General features: G+C 37.9%; 3 protein-coding genes and 1 long non-coding RNA gene across 16 annotated transcripts in view; 1 reads left to right on the forward strand and 3 right to left on the reverse strand.

Annotated features, from left to right (window-relative positions):
* Positions 1-77: 77 nt before the first annotated feature.
* LOC135126329 (acyl-CoA-binding domain-containing protein 5A) lies at positions 78-6,240 on the forward strand. Its single transcript, XM_064052302.1, has 3 exons — positions 78-258; positions 5,056-5,531; positions 5,707-6,240. The coding sequence occupies exons 1-3, from the start codon at positions 198-200 to the stop codon at positions 6,013-6,015; spliced, it is 846 nt and encodes a 281-aa protein (XP_063908372.1). The 5' UTR covers positions 78-197; the 3' UTR covers positions 6,016-6,240.
* Positions 2,064-3,222, reverse strand: LOC135126022 (uncharacterized). The gene is made up of 3 exons (XR_010279991.1): positions 3,036-3,222; positions 2,890-2,978; positions 2,064-2,804 (listed from the first exon to the last, which is right to left on the reverse strand). It is a non-coding gene; the product is annotated as an uncharacterized LOC135126022 (long non-coding RNA).
* A 124-nt stretch (positions 6,241-6,364) lies between the features above and the next one.
* On the reverse strand, positions 6,365-10,100 carry LOC135126331 (ornithine decarboxylase antizyme 2). The gene is given in 4 exon segments (XM_064052304.1): positions 6,365-7,150; positions 7,628-7,828; positions 7,830-7,920; positions 9,881-10,100. Coding segments are annotated over 4 exon segments (534 nt in total). The 5' UTR covers positions 9,979-10,100; the 3' UTR covers positions 6,365-7,006.
* A 301-nt stretch (positions 10,101-10,401) lies between these two features.
* LOC135126326 (receptor-type tyrosine-protein phosphatase T-like) overlaps positions 10,402-17,325 on the reverse strand; it is a 36,346-nt gene continuing 29,422 nt past the window's right edge. For 5 of the 13 annotated variants that reach the window (XM_064052292.1, XM_064052291.1, XM_064052288.1 and 2 more), the window contains 22 exons: positions 16,391-16,630; positions 16,179-16,331; positions 15,976-16,112; positions 15,730-15,925; positions 15,610-15,674; positions 15,375-15,549; positions 15,189-15,307; positions 14,626-15,136; positions 14,334-14,572; positions 14,207-14,276; positions 13,947-14,155; positions 13,306-13,889; positions 13,198-13,253; positions 13,041-13,144; positions 12,872-12,991; positions 12,731-12,818; positions 12,604-12,680; positions 12,419-12,553; positions 12,230-12,370; positions 11,675-12,182; positions 10,762-11,266; positions 10,402-10,708 (listed from right to left, as the gene is read on the reverse strand). In XM_064052292.1, the coding sequence (XP_063908362.1) occupies positions 10,498-10,708; positions 10,762-11,266; positions 11,675-12,182; positions 12,230-12,370; positions 12,419-12,553; positions 12,604-12,680; positions 12,731-12,818; positions 12,872-12,991; positions 13,041-13,144; positions 13,198-13,253; positions 13,306-13,889; positions 13,947-14,155; positions 14,207-14,276; positions 14,334-14,572; positions 14,626-15,136; positions 15,189-15,307; positions 15,375-15,549; positions 15,610-15,674; positions 15,730-15,925; positions 15,976-16,112; positions 16,179-16,331; positions 16,391-16,630 (4,643 nt within the window). In that variant the 3' untranslated portion in view covers positions 10,402-10,497. Of the gene's footprint in view, positions 10,709-10,761; positions 11,267-11,674; positions 12,183-12,229; positions 12,371-12,418; positions 12,554-12,603; positions 12,681-12,730; positions 12,819-12,871; positions 12,992-13,040; positions 13,145-13,197; positions 13,254-13,305; positions 13,890-13,946; positions 14,156-14,206; positions 14,277-14,333; positions 14,573-14,625; positions 15,137-15,188; positions 15,308-15,374; positions 15,550-15,609; positions 15,675-15,729; positions 15,926-15,975; positions 16,113-16,178; positions 16,332-16,390; positions 16,631-16,684; positions 16,824-17,325 lie in introns of all 13 variants that reach the window. The other 8 variants (XM_064052290.1, XM_064052294.1, XM_064052289.1 and 5 more) reach the window with 7 other exon arrangements.

The following is a 17,325-nucleotide window of genomic DNA, read 5'->3' on the forward strand; positions in this document are numbered from 1 at the left end:
GGTTTTAATCGAGCGTGAAAGTGGACGTCACGTGGTCGACGGCAGTGGTGGGGCGCGTGCGCCCACTAGGTGGCGCTGCGCCGGCGTCAATGTCACTTGTCATTGGCAGTCGGTGTGTTTTTGTGGCAGGGTGAAATGTCAATATTATTGTGATAAGTTTGTTTTTAAGCTTGAGAGTTTCGGTGAAGGTGCCAATTATGACCACAGAGGAAAAGTTTAATGCGGCAGTTAACGTAATTCGGAGTTTACCCAAAAATGGTAATTATTCACGAACAATAACAGGCAGCCCCCTTATCACAAAGCAAACCTTGGTATCTTTGTGTTTGTGCCTTGATTGGCGACCGTGATGTTGCTCGTGGGTTGGGAAAATTTTTAGATGAGCGGTTGGGTGGCTTTTACCTCAAGGACGCTCACAACTGGGTTTTATTAAATAGTTGCTAGTAATTGTCCACGTTGGTTGTTTATCGGCGATTGCGACAGCTAAAACGGCTGATAAAAACAGTGCTTGTAATTTCGTATTGTTTTCGCTGAGAGGGTGCACAGGTCAAGGTTTTGCCAACAATGATCATGGTGGTGCTGCGATAAAAAATCGACAATCATCGAGCCAAACCAGCGACCAAATTCATTTTCAGTAGTGGCTCCAATTATGTAATATGATCAAACTCGTAGTTGAATGACCAGTGAAAGTAAAAATGTATCAGCGCTGGTCTAGTTTAACCCAGTAACCTCAAAACTTGCGCTCTTGATGGATACTGCAGACTTGGTTCGCCGAAACGAGCACCAACAGCCGGGAAAAAAATTTTAGAAAACGTAACAAATTAAGCAACACAGAAGTCCAAAAGGGGCGACTCTTTCCGCGCTCATTGTCACATAATTTAGCGCAACGTTTCAATGGTGCATGGTAAATTTTCATTCCGAAAAAGATACAGCATGTCCGCGAATAATTGCAGTTGTTTTTGCCGCTTCGTCAAAATAGCAGTCGACGCGTTATCTCGTGTCAAAGGTTGACACAAATCGCTGGAAAGTGAGCGGCAAAGAAAACTGGTGTAATCGTTCATCGAGATATAAAAAAAATCGATTGCGTATCGCACACTGCGTAGTTTTTAGGAGACACACATTTTGAGAACGGTGCTTAAATGTCGACTTGTGTAATATTTTAAAATATGTTATCGGTTTGACCAAAAATGTATATTTAGAATAAAGTAGCGTTGATTGTTTGAAACATTATTTGCATTGATGGATTGACTTTCCGGTGATAACACACTTAATATGTGAGACGAGGCAACGTTACTCGTTCGAAATAAAACCTTGGTGTGTTTCAGATATAACTTTCCATCGGGGTTTGCCACTTTCATAACTCAAGTTTTAATGTTCGTTTATCCCTTAAAGGAGTACATGATACCATATATTTACTCGTGTTTGTTTTTTTTATCGCTGCCAATCACACGAGCTAATCAATTAAAAATCCAATTTATATGAAGTGGACAGCGAGAACAAAAGAAATTGTTCACTTCAGTGTTCTTGTTTTTTAGTTATAAACTTGTCCAAATGAGAGAAATTATATAAGGATCATCGTAGTTTAACCATTATGTGGAATGTGAGAATTTTTTATTTTCATTGAAAAATACGTCAACAGAGGTTTTCTTTCCCAGAGTTGAATCTGCTAAAGTAGTTTGTGTTTTACAATGTTTATTCAGATAATTAAAGTGCAAAAAATTAGAAAACGATAATAGAGAGTTATTTGCTAATGTGCGTTCCTTGTTCGAAATAAACAGATTTATCACAAAGTATTTTATCGCAAGTATTGTCTTGATAAATAAAATAAATAATAATGCCGTTTTCAGTACCCCAGTAACATTTTATATGTAATCAATATTGAAGTTCTAACATTTAAATAATATGGGTAACGACAGATTTTTTTTTTTTAATCAATATTGGTTTTAAATATTGAATATATATTTATTTTCAATGTTTAATACTTATTTAGTTCAGAATATTTAATAAATGTTCTTCATATGAAAGGGGGTATGGATATAAAAAAAACTTGTATGGAATACAATATAATATTTATTAAATACAAAAATACATTGTCACTGGAAATAACAGTGTATTTGAAACGTCGCGGCAATATTTATACATTTAAAAATGATTTGTCCTAGAACCAATTCGTTGAAAATTTGTACCGGGTGATTTTTTTTTAATTTCTGCTGTAGTTACCCATGACACTTATGTCGGCAGTGAAACTGAAACTGCTGGCATAAGCTTCATGGGCAACCAGAGCATAAATTTAAAAAATCACCTGATGTGAAACACAATATAAATTTTTTAAACATAAAAATACACTGCCAACTTACAATTAAATAAAAATACATTGTCAATGGAAATAACAATGTTCTGCTACATTTCAATCGTTATACAGAAATATTTATTTAATAATTATTTGCTCTATAACCAATTCATTGAAAAGCGATATAATTAATTAAAATAAAAAAAATCATACCTCATGTTTTTTTCGATGAGAATTCATTCTTGGTTTTGTCTGCGCTTAATGAGGGTCCTACCATTTTTTAAATTTCAGTAGTTGTGGCGTTTTTGTGACGTTTCCGTGTGGTACCTACAATTAAATTAACTTACAAAGTTCGTAATTTTTAAGAAATCACATAACTTGACATATTGTAGCCTTGTTATTGTCAGTTCACTAAAAGAGAGCTTATTTTTTCCTTGCCCTGAAAACTTGAAAGCAATTTGGTTCATTATTAATAATTTCTTCTAAATTGTGTACATGTTTTTTACGTCTTCTCTTCCTGACAAATAAACATTATTATCAGTCTGAAACTAGTTTATAACTTAACTAGTAAGTTAATAATAGTATTAATAATAAATGCTTACAACTTCATCCAATTTCTGCGTATCTCCCGCAATTTCTAACTCGATTTCTTCTTTTTTTTTGTTGCGCCCGGACATTCATCATTTTGTCTCTACATTAATAATATGCTTATATTCAGAAATATTAAACCTCTTATAAATATACTTACGTGCTGAGAAATTGCATTTTCTGCATTGCATGTAGAAGTGAGGTTATGTAGGTTTAGTGCTGTTTTCTTGACAAAACGGTATTTACTACACTATTCTGAATTTATCGCAGTACCGATAATCACAATTCACAATAGGACAAACACCATGAACTTACACAAAACACTTTTTGAACCACCAACAATAACAGAAAATGCAATATATATGTTGCACATTGCGCAAACGCGTTCCAACAGAGTAAGCGCATCTGTAGGTGAAACGCAAATTTAAGTAAGTTTTATAAAAATGATGAAAAAAATTGTTATTTTTTGTTCACAAAAATAAAAAAATATTACTTTTTAATGAGAAATTAATAGTGTGCAAAGCCAGATTTCGAATAGTGTCAATTTCACAATAGCTGGTATTTTTTCAAATCAATTTTTAATATTGCTCCAATAAAAATCCTATGAAATAAATTACCTACAAGTTGTCCCAACATGATACTTTTTTTTTCATTTTTGTTGTTCGATATCTTGATAAAAAGACATTTCATAAATATGTAATATATGTTGAAATTTATATATAAATTTATAAATATAAAATGAATATTATATAAATATTTGTAATATCTAGTCAACATTTAATATTATATCAATCTTGTATCAATATTAGAAAAATATTGCTTGCTACTGGGGTAATAAAAAGTGCAAATTTGCATGCAACTAATTCTTTTATTTAAAATTTGAGTACACGTATTTGCCTTCTAAACAAGCCATTTTTGGTTCGTTTAAACAGGTTTTTAATTTCCAATATTGGTTACTGAATAGCTGCAGTTTAAGTGATATAATATCGATAAAAAATAAAAAAAATCCGGTCTAAACTGGAGTATCCATGTTATAAAAATCTAAGTCGCATTACTTTCGACTCGCCAAAATTTCCGATATGAAAAAATCGATCTTTATCAAAAAAACACTGAGTGTTCTTTGTGAAGTATAGATGTTTCCGGAAGCAGAAAAATATTTTATTGTTGACACAAACAGGAGCCGATGAAAATTCTTCACGAAACATAAATAGCTGGTATTTGTTTAATGCATTCATCATGTAATTTTGATACATACTGAGTTGTTTATTGTGGATCGACCTTGACGGGCCACGTTCGTCAGCAACACTAATTTGACCTGATTGATCAAGAAATGATCACGGCAGTTATTGGTAGAGACACCTATGCAGTTATTGGAAAAAAAAAATCTAGGGACAGACATCATGGTTTTTTTAAACTCGTTGCCCATTTTTAATGTTACAATTTTGCTGTTTCTTTTTATATTATCCTACTAGGGACGTTATCATAAGTAATTAACTCACAATGGCAAACTTCTTTTTATTGTGTGGTGTAACGAGCTAGCAACACATACAAATATAACAATACTTTAGTAGCCTATAAACTGACCTTCAAACCAGTTTACTTAAAACAAAAGCGATTTTAATCTGTGGCGCTATTCATTCTGTTGGGTGTTCTAAAATTACCGAAAATCGTATTCAGACCACCCAATGCAGACTACCTGCACCATAAACAAGGTCATGCATAATTCATTTCGCATAGGAAAAGCTAGTAAAAGTAAAGCCGTACACTTCGTAATGTGTTTCTTCACTTTTACCTACTCGTTCGTTGTACCAATTGAAAATGGAAAGGAAACGGGACCTTAACGTGCCAACCGTGTCACTGCGAACTCTATGGGTATTGCTTATTCAAACCGCTAAAATTTACATATTAAAATGTCGCGGACACAGCGATGGGTGCCGCAGTTTCTAAAAGCGATGACAATCATTATTACCTTAATATTCATTAGTCCTGGATAATGAACAATCGTTTCAAGCATTTACTACCAATTATAATGATAATTCTGGAATTATGACGCATTACGACTGTGAAACAAGTTTAGATAATTTTCCGGATTTTTTTTACTACCAAGGTTAAACAAACGAATAACGTTCGCGACAAAACCACCGATTTAGATCGCGCTATTAATTCTCTTCGTCCCCCAGGATCATATCAACCCAGCAATGACCTCATGCTCAGATTCTACGGCTACTACAAGCAGGCGACGCAAGGTCCCTGCACCAGCAAGCGGCCCCCTTTCTACGACGTAGTCGGCCGTGCCAAGTACGACGCGTGGAAGGGCATGGGCGACATGACCAAACAACTGGCGATGAAGAAGTACGTGGACGAACTGCACACCATCGTCGAAACGATGAGTTACTCAGATAAGGTGGCCAATTTCCTGGAGGCGCCAACCAACGAGCTCGATTGCGTGAACATGCTCATGGACGACCTGGAGCTGGTGGCGGGCGACGTCCTCGAGAAGGTTCGGTCGCAGCCGAACTCGCCGCTGGCGTCGCGGGAAGCCTCGCCCATACGTACATTGCTGTCGAGCAGGGACGTCTCCCCGGTGTCGACGCCCAGTTCGGCGGCACCGGAGGAGTCCGACCACAGCGACGACGAGTACATAGACACGATCGAGGTGAGTGGGACTGCTCGTGGCGCCACCTTACAAAAATGCGAACGTTTGTGTCTTCGACATTTCGATCCGTAACCTTGTTAATTACGCAACGTGATTTTTGTAATTAGTGAGAATCTAAGTAAGGTCCGCGAGGTGGCGCCACTACGGACACATACATTTGAAAGGGCGGTCTTAGTTTCCAGATACCAAGAAGATCTACTCGGAGCAAATATCAAACGGATATATTCCTCGGGAGCACGTTTCCAGGTCCAGGACGAAAGTGCAAACCCAAACCAGTGTGGATATCTCTCAGGAAGTGTCAAAGGCTGTGCAAAGTTTAAAGGCTGACGTCGAAAGGCTCACCACTAAAATACACACGTTAGAAAAATCAAATGTTGCAGTGAGGAAGTCTAGGGGGATGTCGTTAGAAGTAGTCGCGTTCATAGTAATTTGGCCATTTTTGGCGTCTTTCATCATGAATAGGTACTTTTCAAGTAGGAAGTAACGTGTCGGTGTCAAAATAATTATGTTCCAAAATACTTTAATTGGCCTTTATTTGTTATATATTTTTTGTTGTCATGTTATGTAAAGTGTAGACTTTTATATGGTTTGGAAATACAAAGCTAGATCTACGGCTTGTTTTAATTGAAGGATGTTGGTATCGCTGTCTGTCACTCGCACTTGATAGTGCCAACATAATTATTATAAAAATAAATTTCATGATGACTTACTGAATGACTTTTTTTCCAAGCGAGTGCTTTAGTTACTTAGATCGCGTATCGTTGGCGGCGCTGTCAGTCGCACTTGCCACTTTAAGGATTAGGAAATCGGTAGCTTGGGATGAAAACACAACATAAAGTAAATGTAATTTTATTAAGACATAAGTAATTACGTACTTATCGTGAACTAAACAAAATAAAGGAATGAATACAAAATTGACAAAATACTTAATTAAGCACAGTTACAACAATACCTCTACGTATTATTGTAAGTGTGCTCAATTGCCTTTACACCAACACGATATTCTATATTTTTCTAGAATATCGTCTTATATTGTAAAGACAATTAAGCTTAACGATAATAACCTAAAATTACTGAGTTACATTTGTTTTTGTATTTTATGAAATTTTGTATTTTTTTTTTGTTTTCTAATTTTTCCTTTAGGGGCATATAATATTCCGCACTACCAATACAGCAAATTCTTCTTAACTGTTACCTCTCATGTTTATCCACGTCTATAACTCAACGAACGAACAAAAATATGCCTTTACACAACGTATCACACTCAGATCGGGTTAGGAAAATTGTTTATTCAACCCTAGCCGAGTCTGACCGTTGTGTAAAATCATTTTTTCGTTTTCTTCTTTGTACTTAACAATTTTCCTAACCCTATTCTAATCTATATAGCCCAAACTACTTAAAAACGAAATCCATGCAAATAACTAAGACGAATCCGTGGACAAACCTGAGAGGCCCGAGGCTTCTCTGGGGGTCGATCACTCGATATTGTATAGCATGCACACGTGGCCTGAGGACAGCGGCGGCGGCACGAGCGGGGAGGTGGGCGACAGGACGGCGAAGCCCAAGAACATGAAGGTCCGGACGAGCATGGCGCGGTCAGCGCGGTCAGTTTCGAACACCTAAAAACGAGAAAAAGTGCAGAGGCGGCTCTTCATATTTCTATATAAATAGAATTAATAAAAATCAAGGCCGGAGTGGCGTGCCGCGATCGCCCCGAATTCATAAATTGTGTTTACCACAAAAACCTTATTATCTCATTTCAATGTCGTTTATTTTGGGTCGGGAGTCGTGACGTCGCTATTTATTTTAGATTTTCTTGTTTTATTGTCCCAACAAAGTCCACTGATTTGTTATCGCAGTGTAATTACTAATTATAAGGGCAAACTTTAGACAAATAAGTTCAACGGCACCGAAGTTTTTTTTTTATATTACAACAAAGAAAAACATTACCGAAGTCCGCCCGGATTAGTGCATGTTTACAAGTAATTAAATCCACATTTAATTTTCATGCACATAAAGTTAATGGGTTGTCTTATCGCAAGAATGACGAATCCTTTTTCTTTCTTTTTCGAAAACGAGAAAAAATGAATACTTACGACGATCACGTTCTGGCACTTGAGCTGTTCCTCGGCCGCCTCCAGCAGTGCGACGAAGGCCTCCCTCGAGCCCTCAGGCAAGACGTGGGGCGGCAGCGCGATGTAGAGCGACTGTCCCCGCAAGACGGCGTCCCAGGGCTGACGGGCAGTGCGGAAAGTTAGTCGCAACGGCGACGGGCCCCTGGTCTCCCCAGGGGCATCAGGACCACCACAGAGGCCCGGCGCCCAGAGACATGTTGTAGCAATCGGCCTCGCTGGCGCTGCACGCGGAACGCTTACTACTTAACATACTTCTGGAAAAAGTATACATTTTCGAGTCAGTATACACAAGACACTACGGCTTTGGCAAGCTGGAACTGTCGAATGAGGGTTCTGGAGGAGCGGACGATAAGGTTTTGTGGTGGAGGTGATAAGGTTTTTGTAAAGACCGTCGCTGAGGAGAGTGGAGGGTTTTTATTGGCGTTGGAAATGGATACTTTATGTGGAATTAATTGTAGGGTCAAAATTACTTCTTAATTTGTTTTGGAATAATCTAGAAGTTTGTAAATATTTGAGGCATATTTTAAGAACAGGCGATTAGATGTGATTTAAAAATTTACTTGATGGTAAGTCAACACATCGATCATTTCTGGACAATTTTGAACTTAAGTTGTGTGCTACACTTCAAAATAAGCCACTCTGTATAGTTGAAAATAATTTTAGTGTTTGTTCCTTAAAGACCCGAACGACTTTGGGTGACTCACCCTCTATGTCAGGTTTGGTACATTCCGTATATGTTTTATTCTTAGTTTTATTGATACAAGGAAAAAATCTAGTTTGAATTTGGAACAATATTTAGTAAATTTAAGAATCACAGATTCACAACCCGGAAGTCAATGACTGCGAGATAAATCTGGCAATTTTTTTTTTAATTTCGTTCATATAAATCCTGAACTTTTTATCAAATTTATATGCCATACACACTGCAGATCATTTATTTAAATTAGAAGGTTGCATGCATAAAATAAGCAACGTTGTTCTTTTGTGCGATAAGGTTGAAAATTACGCAGCTATGGAGTGGAAATACTGTGAGAAGGACATGTGAGTCATCACAATATCTCGCTTAGGCGTTGACCAGTGGCGTACATTCGAGTTGTGTTTTATTGGGGTATTCTTCTCAAAATATTTCCATTCTAGTCAAACGATTTCTATTACCAAATTTTGTGCAATCAGTTTTTTGAAGTGTTAATTGTTTTTGGAGCTTGGCTCACAATGGAAACGGAAGAAAGTTAACTCGAAAAGATTGTTTACATTTACGCATTTATCTTTCACTTTCTTTACGTCAAAGCTTTGTTGTATAACTTTCGACCACAATTACTGACAAGAACCACAAAGCCTACTTAGGTACTTTAGCGTTATCAGTGAGTACTTGTTTATGTTATCTGATAATAACAATGTTGTTGTGGATTGTCCCGTCAAGAGGATCTATTTTCGTAGTAAAATTCTAGAAACCGTAATTGTTTATCCGCGTTCTAGAACACGGGAAACCCCCAACCCACAAGCGGATCTGACTATTCCATTTTCCCTCCAATTTCGCGAAACCGACTCAGGCCACTCGATCGTTCCGGCGACAAAAACAAACAAATTTGCACGTCCAATGAACCTTCAGGCGGCAATTTGCATAAATCCAGACTAAATGGGTCAATAACACACTTACTCGTTCAAAGTAACAGCTTCATTGCTTTGCAGAGAGTGCATCCTCCGAAGTTGCGGTTTAGCAGTCGTCGAAAAACTGGCCCCGAGACCAGGAAAGCGCCCATAAAACCGAAAATATTTTCGTCCGGCGATCGCACGCTTTTAAATTTGGCAAATTGGCCAGCAAAATAATACGCAGTAGCGATAACCTGCGCTCGTTTTTTATCAAGATAGCTTACGTCAGTTAAACAAAAGCGGCAGAAAAAGGTCACATGAGCAAATAATTGATCCAATAAGAGACCATTTAAATGGTACGTTATTAACGACGGAAAAATACTGGGTCAAAACGGTGGTTTTTAACGCAAACGGCCAGACGAGTTTTGGCGCAGACAGCGGCGAGAGACCGCCACGAATCGTCTGAGTGGCTGGAGTTCACGTCGTAGGCAACTGTTTACTTTCGTCGTGGGGTCCGAGCAGGTTTTCTGTTCTCGAGCGAGCGAATCGATGGGGCTGCGGGGTGGCGATTTGCGGATTTTGCGGGAAAGACGGGGGCGGCGATGACTGGGGGCAGATACTTACGAATTACTTGTACTTAATATAGCAGGCATGGCTTCACTATTACTGTTACTGTCTGTACTCGAATCTGAATTCACTGCCTCTATGGCACTTATAAACATAATTAAAACGAAAAAAACGAATCAAAACACTCGACTGCTGGCTTTTGTATTCACGCTGATAATGGCGATTTTTGTTGCACACGATACATCACTTCCGATAAGTCTCGTTTGACAAATGACAGGTGGTGACGTCACACAAAAATGGTGGCAGCAGCGGCGCAGTTTCTAGAATTGTCGCCGCACAGAATCGGACTTTAAAAAACAGTGGTTAATTTTTTCTCACTAGTTTTATGATTTAAAAAAAATAATATTAAAAAAAAAAATAAAATTGCAACTAACTGCTTCAGAAAAAAAAATAATTAAATTAATTTCTATTGATCAAGTGTACTGTATATTTGGTTGCATATGTGCCAGAAAAATAAAATTTTATTGGCATAATTTTCGTAAGAGAACTAGAAAGAAAAAAAATAATGGTAAAACCCATCAGTATCGAACTTGTACTTGTATTTTTAAAAAGCATTAATGAATACGTGCAATAAATAACATTAAAAAATTATGCTAAAGCAGAAACAACGCTAACTAATTAAAATTGGCATAAGATTCAAATCCATTAATATAAAGCACGGCGGCTTTGTACAAGAACTCGAACTGTTCCAGATCTTGTACGAACTGCTGGCGATTGTGACGAATGGTCCTCACAGCTTGACACACATCACACATCTGTTCCAACTTCATTTTCTCTATAATGAACGACATGGCCACATAGAGACCCGACGCCTTAACACCATCACTAAAAAAAAAAATATGAATCTTCTCAGAAAAAAAACCAAGACAACTCATTACTAGCACGTGACGAAAATCGGGGTGGTCCCTCTGGACGTGGAATCCGCTTGCTCCATAAAGGTCAGAAACTCTTCCACAGATGTGGGGGAGTTGACCCTCGGCGGCCAGTTCTTCATCGAAAGCACCTGCACCGGAAGAAAGTCCTTCCGCGACTCCGAGTGCAGGTGGATGGTGATCACGTCGTAGTACTCCGAACAGAGGGTGTTCTGGTGTCGGAGAATAATGGGAGGGATGGGTTTCATTTGAGGGTTGGTGGTCGTAGGCCAAAAATCGCAGCTTGTGGTGTCTCTGGGGTTGATTTCATTCAAAGATACTATGACGGAGTACGAAGAGTTGCTGTTTTCGTCGACGAGTCGCCAGAAGTCGCCCAGGGTGTTGGGCAGGGGCTGCTGGGTCACTATGAAACGGCCGGGACTCCTGAAACCGTCGACTTTGACGGCATTGATGTACGAAGAGGATTCATCGGTGGCTGGGTAGCGAGTGATGAAAACGCGCCCTTGAATCTCTGCAAAAAATTGCAGATATTTTTGATGCAAAAAGATGAGGGTTTTTGAAGCCGCTCTTGTATCAATATTTGCTCGTTATCTGTGGTTAAATTGTAACTACAATGTTTACACGAATTCATCATGTTTTTTTAAATCGCTATGTTCTTTGAAAGTTAAATAAACAAATGCTTGACTTATATGTTTACGCTATTCTGGGAATTACTTCTTTGTTATCGTTGTGGGATTTTTGATGAAACGCTGTCTTTGTTCCTTAAAACAGCTATTACTGCGTTATCGTTAGCTAAATATTTACTTGTAAATACCGGTTTTTATGAAGTGGATAAAATAAACAAACTAGTTTTAGTAATGTAATTTTTTGAAAAATTTGAGTTAATCCCTTTTAAAACAACAATTGGTCTAGTTAGTACCTGGAATGATATTCTCAAATCGATTCTTCTCTCGTACCACCAGTACCTCCTGCCCCGCTTGCCCCACTGTCTTCATAGCCTGATCCTGCCACTGCGTGTCCTGCAAGTACCTCATCTGCAGAACCAAAGACCCATTGCTTAACACCTTCTGCACGGCCTCGTCAATCTCGCTGCACTGTATGCTAGTATGCAGACCAACCAAGCACTCGAGTACCACCAAATGCGCCAACTTGTACTGCTCTATATTATCCACCATGTTGGCTCTCTGGTCTCGCAGCAGTTGCAGGTTTCTCAAAACATCAATAGTACCTTCTCTCGCCGCCATCCTAAGACAAATGTCACACAGCAGGATGGTACCAGTCCTTCCAACTCCAGCGCTGCAGTGTACCACCACCGGCGACTTGGAGTTAAGAGGTATCTGAAGCATTTTTTGCAGGAAGGGTACCAAGCTCTGAGAGTAGAGAGGCACACCGTGGTCGGGCCACGATGAAAAGTGTAGTTGTTCGATCTGTAACAGATGTTTTTGTAAAAGTACTAACAAGGAGGACGTGGTACTTTTCGACACTCGTCTTTGTAGGTTACTGCGAAGGTTCTGTGTTCGTAGTCGGCGTAGACGTCGCGGGAGACGTGCTGGACCGTGATGTCGCCGAACTGGAGGGTTTCGTTGATGTCGGGCCAGTACTTCTCTAGTTTTTTCTGAAAAATTAATATTACGGGAGTGTACGAAGCGTGTATAAAGTTTACCTTCCCGCTTTCGTATATGTTGGCAAGGTTTGCTATATGTTTGACGTTTTCTTGCCACATCATCCTCCAGAAATCGTTCAGAGTGGCAACTTTGGGTCCTTGAGTCGCAATGTACGCCTTTAGAACTTTGTACCCCTGGAAGAGTAAGAATGTAGAAGGAGAATTAAAACTGAAGAGAATTTTACGTTTATGTAACTGGCGTTGATGTAGTCAGAGTTGGGTTGGCCGTCCATCGTTTCCAAAATCACTCTGCTGTGGTCGTCTGAAAAAAATTAAGGTGGAGGTGTGTTCTTTGCGGAAATTTTTTATTACATGCGATTAGGTTGTTGTAGCGATTCTTGGATTTGTTCTCTTTCATGGATCCATATTTCCAAGGTTTAGTTTGACCTCGAGGAAAGTACTAAAACAGCGAATTGTGCATGGTGGGTTATTTTTCAAAAGAGTACGTCTTACGGCGTGCTGGCGTTCAAGTTCCCCGTTTTTGATCGAGTCCTTTACGTATTGTTCAAAGTCAGTGATTTTGATGGGTTTGGAGTAAATTTTGCTGGTTGGGTTGGTGTCCTCAGGTGGCTTCTACGAAAAACTGTACATATTAAAAAAAAAATGAAAATAAAATACGCACAACTGGTGTTTTGACGACTTTTTTGGGAACGGAGATGCTAATGTTGGGTTGTGTAACTTGTGCCAAAGGGATCTGGTCGTCTTTGCTTTCTAAGACTTCAGTAGCTGGAAAAGTAGAGCGAATGAAGGGGTTTAAAACGGCTAACGGTCACACTTACAGGTGTTATCTTGTTTTAGTAGACTGTCTTTGAGTGACGTTAGTTTGTTTCGTTTTCTAAAGACATAATGAACTTACAAAAAAATCAAGCCGACAAATTTGTACTTACATGTACAGGAATGCTAACAGAGGTATTATGAGTAACAATATGAGTAGGGCATATAGACTTGGATCTACTTCAGGCGGAATAGGTTCCCCTAGTGTTGTTTGGTAAAACCGATATATTCTAGCTCTACTTTCATTTTTGAAAACGTTTTGCAAAACGATCGTAATGTTGTAATTAGTTGCTGGCTGCAGGGGAGAATTGTCCTTGTTAGTGCAACCGGGATTCTGCGGAAGACTTCCAATATTTATTTCTAACTTTTCTGATATTTGAGAAATGTTGCACTCAACAACGACTTTCAAGTTTTTCAGGTCATATTCTTGTAGGTTTGGATACTGTTCGAGATTGGTTTGTTTGTCTGATTTTAGAACAAACAGTCGATAGGTGTCGGTAGATCCCCGCACTTCGTTCGGTGAAACCGAAATTTTAAATGAATCGTTTGAACTAACGAATTCGGGTTCTGATTCTGATAACGTTGGTACGTCAGGTGGACTCGTTGTCGTACCTTCTGTCGTATCTCCGGATTCGCCGTTGAAGGCAAAGACAGCTACTTTGTAGGAAGTTGTTGGGAACAGTGCTGAACCGTTAACCTTTTGTGAAAATATAAATTGGGTAAAAGTCGTATTCGATGGTGTAGTTGTACCTACCACGTACTGGTATGTTAAATTGTATGTTTCTCTCGACACGTCTAACTTTTGCTCATTAATTACTGCGTTTTGGCGACCAGTGGAACTAAGAATTTGAATTCCAAAGTAAGATACGTCACCGTTTGTTTGATTTGGGTGCTTCCATTCTACTTGTAAGTGGTTTTGTGAGGTCCAGTTGAGCACTAAGTCGTACGGAGACTTAGACTTGTCTACGAAGTGACCATTAACTAAACATAATTTTGACAAAATGTTTATCTTACCAATTCTTACAAAGGTTTGTACTTCCTTCGATGGTCCATAACCGTCCGGATCTTGGTTTCTTGCATAAATCTGTAAATATTACAGTAAAATATCGCCTAGAGATTTTGGTACGTAGTTGTTTCTTACTTTAAATGTAAGATATGCATCAAATGGCAAGTCGGATAATGTAGCACAATGAAGCTCAGACCACAGCGTGCACGGTGTAATTGGCACAACTGTTTCCTGGTTGATCTTTTTACGATAACTAGAGTAATTAATTGTGTAATCTTTTAAAATACCAGTAGGTGGATAGGGTGGTTTCCACCTCAGCGAAACAGACGATGCATTTTTCGTGTAAACAAGTAAATCGGTGACGACTCTCGGCACTGTTACAAATTAGTCGGTTTTATAACAATGTATTATAAAATATTCAAGTTACCTGAAGTCATTGTTTTGAATTTTTTCTTTTGTGGTACACTGCAACTTTCGGTTCCGCGACAGAACTTAAGCTCTAGATCATATTCTGAGAAAGGTTCGAGTTGCATAACTCCTAGGATGGCTTCATTCGGGAATGTTTTTTGATCGGTTCTGGGCTCTCTACTTTTTCCTTGACACCATTCGCTGGTACATGTAGTCTTCATTTCCACTGTAAGTGGACCTCGAATGTCCTCACATTTTATTTTAGACAGTACGATGTTTGCACTGACATGTGTAGTGTTTATGTCGACGATAGTGGGTGTCTCTTTTGGTTGAATCGTCTCAGAACTGGGTGTTATTGTTGTTTGAGAAACAGGCGGCCCATTGAATTTTGTGTTAACCGCAAATACGGAAAAGTTGTATAATGAATAAGGAATCAGTTCGGTGATTGTTATGGAAGTGTCTGTTGTTTCTCGCCGAGATTTCGTCGGCGGCTCAGCAGAAGGAAAATTACAACCCACATAAGATATATGCTGAAAATGTTGTTTTTGAACGACTTATCTGATTATTTATTAAACTATTTACTTGGTATTCTACAACATAGTGTTTAAAACCACCGTTCATAGACGATGGTTCGGTCCATGTTAGATTTGCAGTCGTAGCCGATGCAGCTGTAGCCGTAAAAGTGAGAACAGAAGTAGGTACTAAAAGTAAATTTCAAAGTTCTACGACTGAACATAATCACATAACAAACTTATACGATTTTATTACCTCCTTCGGTTGTTGTAAATTTTTTTTCCAATGTTTTTTGTATTCCACAAACTTTGACTGTGTAACTTTCGTATGGCATCAGATCAGCGAAAAAAGTACCGCTGTTGTTTAAAAAACCAGCAGCTTGTTGTTCAAATAACGTTATGGTGTACGATTTGCAAGTAACTGAGGTACCCTGGCGAATAAAATAATTGTTTTAACTCGGTGATTATTTCTATAAACCAGAAATACTTACCGGTGATAAATATATTCTTGCAGTTGTGTTAGATGCTTCAATATTAATATCGTTGTCGGAAATATCTGCAAAATTATTTGCATAATGCGGAAAACTATGGTTACAACAAAAAATACTTACCATCACACTTTGTCGTAAAGTTATTAGTTTTTAAATGATCACCATTGTGGAACCGTCCATCTGTTGAAATAATAACACTTCGCACAAGATACTGCGTTTCTGATGTCAAATTAGAAATTTTAAATTTTGCAGGCAGGTTGAATTGGGTATACTGATCATCCATTTGTCTCCAGCTAATATCAGAAGCTTCGGCTGTCTAAAAAATTTGATATTTCAAATGAATGTTTTAAAAAATAAAAATACAACTTTATATTGGACTATGTAATATAGTGGTGTAGCAGAAGATTTAGAATTTTCAAGTTGAAAATTTGAAACTCTGACGGTGGCTTCTGTGTAGGATATTTCAATTATTTGTGGAGGCTTCGCAAATATTGTTGCTGGTGCTGTATTGTATCGAGAGAGAAATATGGTTATTTATTTTTATTGTAAGGTATGGCATTTTAACGTACGTATATCACATTTTGGACCAGAATAGCTCTCTTCACAGTATGATGAAGGACATTTTCCGTGAACATGGTCACAGGAATAGCCCACTTTATAATAGTAATAGCATTTTCCACACTGTTTTTGACATCCATGGCCGTAAGTGTTTTTATCACATTCTAAAATGATTAAATGATATTAATATTGAGAAAATAGTATTATAGTAATAATTAGGTACCGTAATAACAATCTTTGCCTTGATATCCGGCAGAACAGACGCACTTCTGCCCTTTGCAAATTGTAATTTGTTTACATTCCTCAAAGATCCAGTTATATGGCACACAGAAATCACCAATCGCATCTTCTGGACAGTTACTGTTTACATTTACTTGAGAATACCTTTTAAAATAAGCGATTTGTTCAGATTCAGATATCAATTGACACGGTGCCTCCTCCGTTAAAACCATAACTCGAAATTCTAAAAATCGATTAATTATTATTATTTTCGTGTTTCTCGTTTTTTGGATTTTACCTTTTTTTCGACATAATCTGATTTTGTCGATCGCCCAGAAAGGTTTTGGGTCTGAACTATTAGTACTTACTAACAATTTCATTCCGTTTGAAGAGTAGGCGTTTTCAGTCATAAATTTAATTTGGTTCCAACCTGCATGCTAAACGTTTTTGTGGGTAATCAGTACTGAATTTTAGCATCATAATAATATACATACATAATAAAGAACTATAATACTGTATTTAATGGTACAATAAGATTGAGCTTTTAACGATAAATTTCACACAGGGTGACTTGTTATTTCTAATCTAATGTCTGCAATTTTGGTCGAAAAATGTTAACAGACACCTTCAGATCACTTCGGAAGTAAAAGTGTTAACACTTCTTTAATTTGCAGCATTTGTGTAATTCTCACTATAATAATGTTACGATAACGATAAAAATATCAAATATTTAGTTCTGTGTGTATTTATATCTGGTAAAATGAAATATGCAAACGACAGAATAAAATAAAGTACCACAGTAATGAAATTATAGATGTGAAAAATTTTACTTATTTTATAAATGTAAAAAGCATGTGTTTACAACAAAAATAGGGAAAGTAATGAAACAAAATTAAATACCGCTTACTCATTACAGGACTGATTAAAGCAAAAGTCACT

Source organism: Zophobas morio, unplaced genomic scaffold (genome assembly GCF_036711695.1).
Source record: "Zophobas morio isolate AGI-343-1 ecotype UQ-CSIRO unplaced genomic scaffold, CSIRO_AGI_Zmor_V1 ptg000010l, whole genome shotgun sequence".
NCBI classification, from domain to species: domain Eukaryota; kingdom Metazoa; phylum Arthropoda; class Insecta; order Coleoptera; family Tenebrionidae; genus Zophobas; species Zophobas morio.

Bases quoted from the DNA above. Each gene is read 5' to 3' on its own strand.
- LOC135126329 (XM_064052302.1), top strand. From the start codon at position 198: ATGACCACAGAGGAAAAGTTTAATGCGGCAGTTAACGTAATTCGGAGT. The intron at 259-5,055 runs GTAATTATTCAC...TTCGTCCCCCAG, and splicing joins TCGGAGTTTACCCAAAAATG to GATCATATCAACCCAGCAAT. The intron at 5,532-5,706 runs GTGAGTGGGACT...GGGCGGTCTTAG, and splicing joins AGTACATAGACACGATCGAG to TTTCCAGATACCAAGAAGAT.